The sequence below is a fragment of the Oncorhynchus masou genome, chromosome 8 (assembly GCF_036934945.1).
Source record: "Oncorhynchus masou masou isolate Uvic2021 chromosome 8, UVic_Omas_1.1, whole genome shotgun sequence".
NCBI classification, from domain to species: domain Eukaryota; kingdom Metazoa; phylum Chordata; class Actinopteri; order Salmoniformes; family Salmonidae; genus Oncorhynchus; species Oncorhynchus masou.
The window spans coordinates 18,758,766-18,769,829 of NC_088219.1; the positions used below are offsets into that span (position 1 = coordinate 18,758,766).

Sequence of the window (11,064 nt, forward strand, 5' to 3'; positions counted from 1 at the left end):
ACTTTCCTCCTGAACTGACACCTTAGGCCTGCACAGTACAACCATTGGTTAGGCAGTACACAAAAATGTTTTTGATCAGCAAGAGCAGAACTGGCCGGGGCTCAGGGTTGGAATATCCCTTGCAGTGTGCAATGCAGCCTAGATATATTTACACCATCCCTGCAGCTATCTTAGAAATAGAACTCTGCTCTGTGCTTCTCTGAGCATGCACTTCATAGCCTATAGGCTGTGGATCATTTGATTGAGACCACACTAAATAGCCTATAGGCACACTTGATTGATATAGTCCCAGCTGAGAATCAGAGATGAGGGGCGGAATTGGGCACACTTTGATGCAGCCTAATAAACAACTCATTCAAAAACACTGACAAATATTGACATTTCATCAATTACAAATAACATGACCCTCCCCTGGACTAGATACAAAAAAATACTAAACCCTCCCCTTGACTGAAATTGGAAAAGCATGACCCTTCCCCAATTTCCTTCAGGTAACCATTATGTACATTTTGATCCACCCATAAATCCAATGACAGGTTGAAATGTTTGGTTGATTTCATGTTGAATTCACATTAGTTGACAACTCAGATGTTTCTACAACTTGGTTGAAGTCCACCTGTGGTAAATTCAATTGATTGGCCATGATTTGGAAAGGCACACGCCTATCTATTGTATATGTAATATAAGGTCCCACAGTTGACATTGAATGTCAAAGTAAAAACCAAGCCATGAGGTCGAAGGAAAGGATTGTGTCAAGGCACAGATCTGGGGAAGGGTACCAAAAAGATTATCAATTGAAGGTTGCAAGAACACAGTGGCCTCCATCGTTCTTAAATGGAAGAAGTTTGGAACCATCAAGACTCTTCCTAGAGCTGGCCTCCCACCCAAACTGCGCAATCGGGGGTAGAATTGGCGGCAGGGTAGCCTAGTGGTTAGAGCATTGGGCTAGTAACCAGAAGGTTGCAAGTTCAAATCCCCGAGCTGACAAGGTACAAATCTGTCGTTCTGCCCCTGAACAGGCAGTTAACCCACTGTTCCTAGGCCGTCATTGAAAATAAGAATTTGTTCTTAACTGACTTGCCTGGTTAAATAAAGGTAAAATAAAATAAAAGTAAAAGAAGGGCCTTGGTCAGGGAGGTGACCAAGAACCCGATGGTCACTCTGACAGAGTTCTAGAGTTCCTCCGTGGCAATGGGAGAACCTTCCAGAAGGACAACCATCTCTGCAGCACTCCACCAATCAGGCCTTTATGTTAGAGTGGCCAGATGGAAGCCACTCCTCAGTAAAAGGCACATGACAGCCCGCTTGGAGTCTGCCAAAAGGCACCTAAAGGATCTCAGACCCTGAGAAACAAGATTATGTGGTCTGATGAAACCAAGATTGAACTCTTTGTCCTGAATGCCAAGCACCCCACGTCTGAAGGAAACCTGGCACCATCCCTTAGGTGGAAGCATTGTGGGGGCAGCATCCCTACGGGAAAGCATTGTGGTGGCAGCATCATGCTGTGGAGATGTTTTCAGCGGCAGGTACTAGTAGACTAGTCAGGATCCTTGATGAAAACCTGCTCAAGAGCACTCAGGACCTCAGACTGGGGCGAAAGATCACCTTCCAACAGGACAACGGTCCTAAGTACACAGCCAAGACACAGCAGGAGTGGCTTCGGGACAAGTCTCTGAATGTCCTTGAGTGGCCCAGGACTTGAACCCGATCTAACATCTCTGGAGAGACCTGGAAATAGCTGTGCAGCAACTCTCCCCATCCAAAATGACAGAGTTTGAGAGGATCTGCAGAGAAGAATGGGAGAAACTCCCCAAATACAGGTGCCAAGCTTGTAGCCGAGGCTGTAATTGCTGCCAAGGGTGCTTCAACAAAGTACTGAGTAAAGGGTCTGAATACTTTTTTAAATGCGATATTTCAGGTTTCTTGTTTTTATACATTTGCCAAACTTTCTAAAAACCTATTTTTGCGTTGTCGTTTTGGTGTATTGTGTGTAGATTGATGAAAGAAAAAAACGATGTAATCAATTTTAGAATAAGGCTGTAATGTAACAACATGTGAAAAAAGGGGTCTGAATACTTTCCGAATAAAATATAGGTCACAATGGCGTGGCCTATCCATAAAAAGCTGAAGTAAAGGTGCATGATTCATAATCATTGACATTTGGTACTTGGGATAGTCCAAAATAGAAATATGGCGATTGGGAGTCTACAATGATGCATTACGTAAGAGTTATTTCCATGTGATTTATCTATATTATTTTTTTCGGCTACAGGTACAATTAAATGCATATTATATTTAACTTGGTAAATAACGATGTGTTAGAATGTACCAAGTGACAGGGCCTAATACCGGATTTGGACTGTGCAACAATTTTGCCTATACCAGTATAAGACTGTAGGTCTACAGCTGAAGGAGGTGAATGTTCTGTATGCTCACTTATTTTTTTGACCTGCCTGTAATCGATAATTTAATCTGTTTGAAGTATTTGCGTGAGTATTCCAGCCTAAATTATTTTAATGAGTAGCTCAGTAATTTTGGAAAATACAATGCAACTTCGGTCAGAGAGAACAATAGCGTATTGCATACCCAGTATTTAAACTGCTGATAAGAAATACACGTCGAATAACCACATCTAATTTCGAACCGGTCTTATCTAGACGGACATAGGACAATGGCGACGTTAACAAGCCAGGATTCAACCGCCCAAGCGCGGGTTTATTTCCAAACGCCTCCCGGTACCGATGATTCAGAAGTCGTCCAGAAGCAAGGCCGGGTAACCGTGAAATACGATAGAAAAGAGCTGAGGAAGCGACTCAATTTAGAGGAGTGGATAATTGAGCAGTTAACGGATTTATACGACTGTGAGGTAGGCAATGACACAATCTATTATTTGTTTACAGTAAAAAAAATTCCCCATTCGTTTTTTATTTTTGTTTTCAATGATCTCTACCTTGATTGGGGTTGATGTAGGCTATAGGATTGCATTAATATTAAAACCTAGGGGCTACAATAATATAAACAAATATGAGTGGGAATTACAGACACAATGTAGGGCGTGGCCACACAATTGTAATACTGTACTAAACATTTGAATAAATTAGGTGTCTGCTCAGGTAGCGAGGGAACGAATGTGCTGTTTCAATAAAATGTGTGCATAATGTATTGACAAGTAGGAGGATAGGCCGGTTGGCACTGAGTTCTATGGCTACTGCACCTGCAAAGCAATTACAGTACAGCCTGCCTACTCTGTTGGATTAGCATGTGATGACCACTTCAAATGTTACATAATGGCAATGCCTGATTGTCTTTAACAAAGGAAATATAATTGACTATGGATAGATATCCCACCCCACACTCTCTGCTTCTTCATGGAAATGTGCTGGCACATACTGCATGACATGTGTGTGATGTATTCTGCATGAACAACTATGAGGTGATCATCTTCACAGATGACCCCTGTAAACAACATATTTTTACAGCACCGCTTAGTCATGTCTAGAGTCCATTGGCTCCAGTCCTCGAGTACCCCTGACAGTACACATGTATGTTGTAGCCCTGGACAAACATGTCTGATTCAGCTCATTGAGTGCCTGATGATTAGTTGACGAGTTTAATCAGATGTGCTTGTCAGGGGTACTAGAGAACCAGAGTTAGGAACCTTGAAAACTGAATTGATCAGGTGTTTTGACACACAATAACACATGAACTATTCACATAAAGGTGTCTCAGCAGCACCTATGCATCAGATAAGTTGGGAACAACATGGTTAACATTATAGGTTGAGAAGTAACATGCAGCGCCGGCACATTACACATTATTGGACTGTAACGACATTGACCATTACCTATGTCACATGGTCCTCAGAGAGACCAACTGGACTAGTAAAGGGCTAATTGAACTAATAATTACCTTGGCTGGAGCAGAGGGTGACATATAGTGGGAGATATGAATGTGATTTATCAGTGTTTTGATTTAGGCAACTCTGGTACTCAGGGTTGTGCCAGAGTCAGAGGAGATTTTGAGTGTTTTCTGATTAGCCTATGTTATATGAGTGTGGGCTCTTGTAACTACTATTTGACCTCCTGACTAGGTCCTTGGGCTGTAGATTATAGGCATGTAAACAGCAATACAATGTACTAACTGGAGATTGTATTGTAATGTTGTATTTCTATAGGGATGTCTACTTCTAAACAGTCATGTTCAATTGAGTAGACAGCAGTCAGGAAGTCTGTGTGTATTGTTATCAGTACACACCATAGGGGGTTCAGCCCATCCTGTTGTGTTGAGAAGCAGAGGGTGGAAGCTAGGGACATTGGGGACCTATGGAGGATGTTCAGAGGTGAGACTGCTGTGCAAAAATATTTGGTTTGATCCTTAGGCTGTCTGATATATTCAATACAGTTTTTTCTACTCTTCCCACTCTGTTGTTTTCTCTATATTTTCTGTGTCTATGTCTTTGTCTATCACCATCACTGTCTCTCTCACTGCCTTTGCCTCTCAGGAGGAGGAGATTCCAGAGTTGGAGATTGATGTGGATGAGCTGTTGGATATGCCCACTGATGAAGACCGGGCATCCAGGGTCAAGGTGACCGCTAAACCCTATTCTATATTGAATACAAATCCATTATTGTTCATTTGTATCGATGGCTGAATCCTTACTTTAGGTCAATCTCAAAATTTGATGGGAAATCTCCCATATCATTACATGCATTTACAGTTACCCATGTTGATTTCAAGTTAGGATTCGGCTCTTCTAATGGAGTTAATTTCCTCTTTCACTTTGTACTGTTTTGCAGGGTTTGCTGGTTGACTGTTATAAACCTACAGATGTAAGTTCAAAATTAGAATAAGATTATTATCTGCTTCTGTTATTATTCTGCTTCTGTTAAGCTTTAAACCCAGCATTAAAGTGACTGATCAACTGAAAATAACTGTCTGGAACCAACTTCCCATCCATTGTTTTGACTGAGTTTCTCAAATAAATGAGTTATACAGTAACATGTATGATAACAGTTGTTCAGTCTCACATCACCCTCCATTGTTCATTTACTGCAGGACTTTGTCACGGCTCTCCTAGAGAAGGTTAAAGGTCTGCAGAAACTCAGCACTCCGCCCAAAAAGAATGACAAATCTTCTCCTTAGCCTCAGAACAACCCCAACTGATTACAACTCAGTTCTACACAGGGATACCCAGCTAGAAACCCTCAGCACCTAGAATCCTTCAATCAGCAGGATTGGTAGAGGGAAGAAGATCGACCAATCAAATCTCTGCAGCAGGGATTACTATGTCTCCGTCTTTGTTAAAACTATTTGTGGATTTATAATCATGTTAAACATATACAGTAGTAAGTGATGAGTGTTCAAATATCAGAATATAGTACAGCATTGATAAACTGATGACATGGAGGAAGAACATGACAACATTTAACTTGAGCTATAAGTCACCAACAAAGCTTGGCAAGTACATAAACCTCATGACAGCTCATAGTGAGTCATTACAGATGCAACTTTATGCAGTCTAACAAATGTAACTCTTTGGTTAGTTGATTAGTCAACATCACTGTATGTATAGTAACAGCTAGAAATAGTGAACTATCCATGGTTGGTAATAGTTGGAGCCATGTCATTATTACGATGCCATTTTAACTAGGATTTATAGAGAAGCAAAGTGTTACTCGAGAATGGTTTATTTGGGGAAACGGTAGTTAAGTCTGTGTAAGCCGAGCACTGTCATCACCTGTCTAATATATTTTTTGAAAGGGAAGCATGAAGGGCTTTTCAACATTTCACACTGGACTACTGGGAGTGAAAATTATGCTTTCTGTTACACCTTTGACATGAGCAAGTGTGGACAGTTATCAAAGACAAACACCAGCATGCCACACAAGGCACTGTAATAACATCAGTAGCCTACGCGTTTTCATTGCGCACATTTTTTGTTAAATATACATTTTGGGAATAATGCATGACTGACTCTATAAAACACAGGAAAACATTTGCAAATTAGGGTTAGAGCCCATTTAAATCCATGACATGAACTGTCACTACAGTGAATGCTTTTGAGTACTACTATAACATATGGTTCAACTGTTTCCCCCTCCATATCCTCCACCCTGGTGCCTGAGAGTGACGGGGTGGGTCTGTTTCTCAGACCTGACCCAAGTAGATAAAAAACTATATAAAGCGAAGGCCTTTCAACTTGTTTCTCAAACCCAAAACACTTAAGTCATTAACCATACAGTAAGCACTGCGAAAAGGACTTCGGACTTAGAAGACTACAGCAATGACTGTATCGACTATTGTGGATTAAGCAATGTCTTTGAAAAGTATGACAATTGGTCCTGCATTTCGCTGTGCCCGCATGTTACACCTCATTACTATAATTCCTTAATCTTTTGGACGCCATTGAGATGTTATTTTGGGCAGGCTTTTAACTACCAGATTCGCAGTGCATCTCCTAGAACCTGCATCACGTTGAAGACTGAATTAAATCATGAACTGGGTTACTGCGTTCATTTAGAGTGCTGGAGGTACAGTAGGCGACTGCATAATCTGTGGTGTGTGTGTTTAAGATGTGATTGCAAAACTGTAGTGACGTAATGTAGCAATACTTAATGGTGCTGTTTAACAATTTGTTACATTTTTATTAAAATTCAATACGTGTTTTACCTACTCTGACTTGCGTGCACTTACGATGTTATTGTAATGTACTGTAGCTAAATATCTTGCAGGAAAAAAACACTAGCAGTCACACTTTGAAAATCCAAATATCTTTAATCAATTTAAACAAACTGAAACATGAACATTGGTCAAGTCTTATATACCAATGAAGTGAAATTGGATTCCAAAACTAAAATTCATTGACAAATACTCCATTCAATAGAGCCTAAAAACTCATTGAACAGTGCACTATCGCTTATCTTGTGCTACCATAGTGCATGTATGTTGTTCGACTAGTTCCCTCAGCATGATACGTACCCAGCAAGTTATACTTATCAGGCTAGTAAAATACTCAAAAATTACGATTCATTTAAGTCAAAGAGCTAGTTGGTCTCACATTTAGAAAAACATAACACTGGAATGATGGAAGGGGCCATTTTGAATGCGGAATTAAAAATTATTATTTGCTTGCAAAAATGTATAATGTTTAAGGCATTGAAGTTCAAATTCACCAGGGAGTACCAGTTACATATGATGTTAGCTATAGTTGAATAGTATCTATATTAAGTAGGATCTTCAACAGCTTTTAGCACTATACAGTATTTCAGTGCAACGACTAATGCTAAAGAGAAACAGTCCCCCTGTGCGTTGTCTTGGGTAAGTAGGAGTTAAGGAAGAAGTTATGGTAGGGCAGCCACAGTGACTTAAAAACAGCACCAACAGGCAGCTTATTTTGTTTCAAGTTAATGTTCACTATAAGTCAGACCTCCTCTCGATGCCGAGTAGTTCCACTTCAAAAATGAGAGTGGCACCACCTGTTGGAGACACAGGGTAGTTACAAACTAATATGGTGGAAAGCTATTCACAATAAAGACATGGTTACCTCAGACTGACTTGTAGAGCAAGCCAGTGGTAGATCTGGAGAAATATCTGAATTACCTGGAATCTTAGGAGGTGCTCCTCTGTCTCCGTATCCTACAAAATAAGTAATGTGAATGGAGAGATCAGAACAGTGAGAGTGTAGGAAAATGGACTACAAGGCAAGACTTTTATCTTGAGTAATAATGGATGGGTTAATATAACTCTAAACAGGTGCAATAAAATAAAAAATGACCTAGATTCAGTCAGCAGTAATGTGGTGAAGCCTGTGAAGTATCAGTGGTCATTGGGACAGTGAAATGTGAAGTATCAGTGGTCACTGGGACGGTGAAATGTGAAGTATCAGTGGTCACTGGGACGGTGAAATGTGAAGTATCAGTGGTCATTGGGACGGTGAAATGTGAAGTATCAGTGGTCATTGGGACGGTGAAATGTGAAGTATCAGTGGTCACTGGGACGGTGAAATGTGAAGTATCAGTGGTCACTGGGACGGTGAAATGTGAAGTATCAGTGGTCATTGGGACGGTGAAATGTGAAGTATCAGTGGTCATTGGGACGGTGAAATGTGAAGTATCAGTGGTCATTGGACGGTGAAATGTGAAGTATCAGTGGTCATTGGGACGGTGAAATGTGAAGTATCAGTGGTCACTGGGACGGTGAAATGTGAAGTATCAGTGGTCACTGGGACGGTGAAATGTGAAGTATCAGTGGTCACTGGGACGGTGAAATGTGAAGTATCAGTGGTCACTGGGACGGTGAAATGTGAAGTATCAGTGGTCACTGGGACGGTGAAATGTGAAGTATCAGTGGTCACTGGGACGGTGAAATGTGAAGTATCAGTGGTCACTGGGACGGTGAAATGTGAAGTATCAGTGGTCATTGGGACGGTGAAATGTGAAGTATCAGTGGTCACTGGGACGGTGAAATGTGAAGTATCAGTGGTCACTGGGAAAATGTGAAGTATCAGTGGTCACTGGGACGGTGAAATGTGAAGTATCAGTGGTCATTGGGACAGTGAAATGTGAAGTATCAGTGGTCATTGGGACAGTGAAATGTGAAGTATCAGTGGTCACTGGGACAGTGAAATGTGAAGTATCAGTGGTCACTGGGACAGTGAAATGTGAAGTATCAGTGGTCATTGGGACAGTGAAATGTGAAGTATCAGTGGTCATTGGGACAGTGAAATGTGAAGTATCAGTGGTCATTGGGACAGTGAAATGTGAAGTATCAGTGGTCACTGGGACAGTGAAATGTGAAGTATCAGTGGTCACTGGGACAGTGAAATGTGAAGTATCAGTGGTCATTGGGACAGTGAAATGTGAAGTATCAGTGGTCATTGGGACAGTGAAATGTGAAGTATCAGTGGTCATTAGGACAGTGAAATGTGAGGTATCAGTGGTCACTGGGACAGTGAAATGTGAAGTATCAGTGGTCATTAGGACAGTGAAATGTGAGGTATCAGTGGTCACTGGGACAGTGAAATGTGAAGTATCAGTGGTCATTAGGACAGTGAAATGTGAAGTATCAGTGGGAAAACTCACCGAGCTCTGAGGGGATGACCAGTTTCCTCTTCTCTCCCTCACACATTCTAAAGAGAATAAGTGGGATTGATGGATTAAGAACCTTGCATGCAGGGGTCAGAAATCAATGTTGTCGTTGTTTTTTTACACCATATATCCAAAAGAACATCACTATAGTTTTTACACGGTCTGCAAATGTAAGTCCTCACAATCATCCAATGCATGAGGACACTAGTAGTCAACAGGAGGAACATAAAAAACAGGCACCAACCCGAGCAGACCCTGGTCCCAGCCTTTGATGACTTGTCCGGTTCCCAGAGTAAAGGTGAATGGCTGGTTCCTTGGAATGCTACTGTCAAACTCTGTTCCATCCTCCAGCTTTCCCTGCAGACAAACAGTTACTGACTAAACACACGTTGTCCACCCAATCAAAGGATCAGAGAATTCATCTAGTACTAAAAGCATAGGCTACAGCTAGCTAGAACTGCAGTGCATCACATGAAATTTCTCTCTAGACTTGTATGTACCTACATTGTACCTAAGACCTGTATGTACCTAAACTTGCATTCGTAGGCTAGGTTGTAGCAACTTCATGATGGGTATATGGAAAATCAAAGTATCAAGTAGTAGCCTAAACCTATCGCTGATAAATTGAACTAGGTGAAATGAATATGAATGACAGTCATCCAATAGAAATAAGAGCATGCACATTATTATTTTTAAATCGGATCTTAAACAGCACTGACCGCCACTGCATAGTAAGTGTATATTTTGCATTTGTACAATTATTTTGATGTGATATGAAAGTAGAGGGCTTTATGTTTCTAGAACCATACCACAATTGAGAAACAATTCACGTTTAAATTAAGTATTTGGCTGTTTTATGACTGTTTTGGCAGCCAGAGCCAGCCCTACATATAATGGGGTCTTAGAAGTCGGCTAGTAAAGCTAGCCTACACTCCTTAACAGTACATCTTGGCCTAAAATGAAAATATATACTGCTTTAGGACATGTTTTTCATTCCGTGTCTAAATGGAGAAGCATCTCAATTTTTACTCACGGTGTAGTGCATGTTCAGCACATCTCCTTTACGTGACTTGATGGGGCAGTTGTCAACTCTTTTCTTGATACCAATTTGGAGCTTCTTTTTGTCGCCCCCGCGAACTGCCGGAGCCAGGGACACCAGAGTGACCACAAACAGCAGACAAAGCCTCATTGCTGGGGTACACATGAGAGCTAATGTTAAGACAGAGTGCAAATCTCATAGGCTTCCATCTGGCAACCTAACGTAGTTTATAAACTTGCTACACGTCATCATCAATGGGCGCATGATAGGAAAAATAAAATGGAAGCTGTGTCGCTGAGCTAACTACATCTATAAATCTATTTGTGATTCAATCATAAATGGGAGCATATGTGTGTGAGTTTCATTGTCATTATCAAAACATAAACATATGTTTAATAGTTATATGGCTACATAGAACTATAAGCCTCAAGCCTGACGATTGGGGCAAACTAGTTAACTTAACGTTAGCTAACGTTAGCTAGCTAGTATCTGTTGTGCCAGTATCTGATATCCGTTATGCCAATTACTTTAGCTAGGTTCCTCAAAAAATGTATTGAGCCTTCATGCGTTTCAAAAAGCTAGTCATTAATAATTTCTCAAGAAGCTTACCAGTGTTTTAATTTAATAAAACACAAAAGATGGTCGGTGTGCTTCCAAATTTTCCGAAGCCGAGTGATTGAATGAATGTCCCAAATATGTCTACGCAATGATTTTCTGTCATGCTATTGGTCCGTTCTCAGAGCTAGCAGAGAAAATAGCTAATATTGAACTGTCCGGCAGGTGGTGGCAAAGTATGTGATGGAATAAAAGCACGAAAGCAGACCGATATGTTGTAGCTACATTATATTGATAACAAACAGGAGCACAATATTTTTGAATGATCATTTGACACACAATTATCAAATCAAATTTTCATCACACACACTCATGCGTGCACAC

General features: G+C 40.8%; 2 protein-coding genes across 3 annotated transcripts; one reads left to right on the forward strand and one right to left on the reverse strand.

Annotated features, from left to right (window-relative positions):
• The first annotated feature begins 2,373 nt into the window (after window positions 1-2,373).
• On the forward strand, window positions 2,374-6,678 carry LOC135544311 (protein phosphatase 1 regulatory subunit 14B-like). Of its 2 annotated transcripts, XM_064971824.1 has the most exons (5): window positions 2,374-2,489; window positions 2,658-2,866; window positions 4,502-4,585; window positions 4,797-4,829; window positions 5,056-6,678. In XM_064971824.1, the coding sequence occupies exons 1-5, from the start codon at window positions 2,420-2,422 to the stop codon at window positions 5,140-5,142; spliced, it is 483 nt and encodes a 160-aa protein (XP_064827896.1). In that variant the 5' UTR covers window positions 2,374-2,419; the 3' UTR covers window positions 5,143-6,678. The 2 variants fall into 2 exon arrangements, with proteins under 2 accessions (XP_064827896.1, XP_064827897.1); XM_064971825.1 differs by having other exon boundaries at window positions 2,375-2,866.
• A 76-nt stretch (window positions 6,679-6,754) lies between these two features.
• LOC135544312 (peptidyl-prolyl cis-trans isomerase FKBP2-like) lies at window positions 6,755-10,844 on the reverse strand. Its single transcript, XM_064971826.1, has 6 exons — window positions 10,735-10,844; window positions 10,120-10,277; window positions 9,331-9,443; window positions 9,081-9,127; window positions 7,600-7,635; window positions 6,755-7,475 (listed from the first exon to the last, which is right to left on the reverse strand). Exons 2-6 carry the CDS (start codon window positions 10,273-10,275, stop codon window positions 7,414-7,416), a joined length of 414 nt encoding a protein of 137 aa, XP_064827898.1. The 5' UTR covers window positions 10,276-10,277; window positions 10,735-10,844; the 3' UTR covers window positions 6,755-7,413.
• Window positions 10,845-11,064: the final 220 nt, after the last annotated feature.

Bases quoted from the DNA above. Each gene is read 5' to 3' on its own strand.
- LOC135544311 (XM_064971824.1), top strand. From the start codon at position 2,420: ATGTTCTGTATGCTCACTTATTTTTTTGACCTGCCTGTAATCGATAAT. The intron at 2,490-2,657 runs GTGAGTATTCCA...GGTCTTATCTAG, and splicing joins AATCTGTTTGAAGTATTTGC to ACGGACATAGGACAATGGCG. The intron at 4,830-5,055 runs GTAAGTTCAAAA...CATTTACTGCAG, and splicing joins ACTGTTATAAACCTACAGAT to GACTTTGTCACGGCTCTCCT.
- LOC135544312 (XM_064971826.1), bottom strand. From the start codon at position 10,275: ATGAGGCTTTGTCTGCTGTTTGTGGTCACTCTGGTGTCCCTGGCTCCG. The intron at 9,444-10,119 runs GTGAGTAAAAAT...GTTTGTCTGCAG, and splicing joins TGCTGAACATGCACTACACC to GGAAAGCTGGAGGATGGAAC. The intron at 7,636-9,080 runs GTGAGTTTTCCC...CTTATTTTGTAG, and splicing joins GGTCATCCCCTCAGAGCTCG to GATACGGAGACAGAGGAGCA.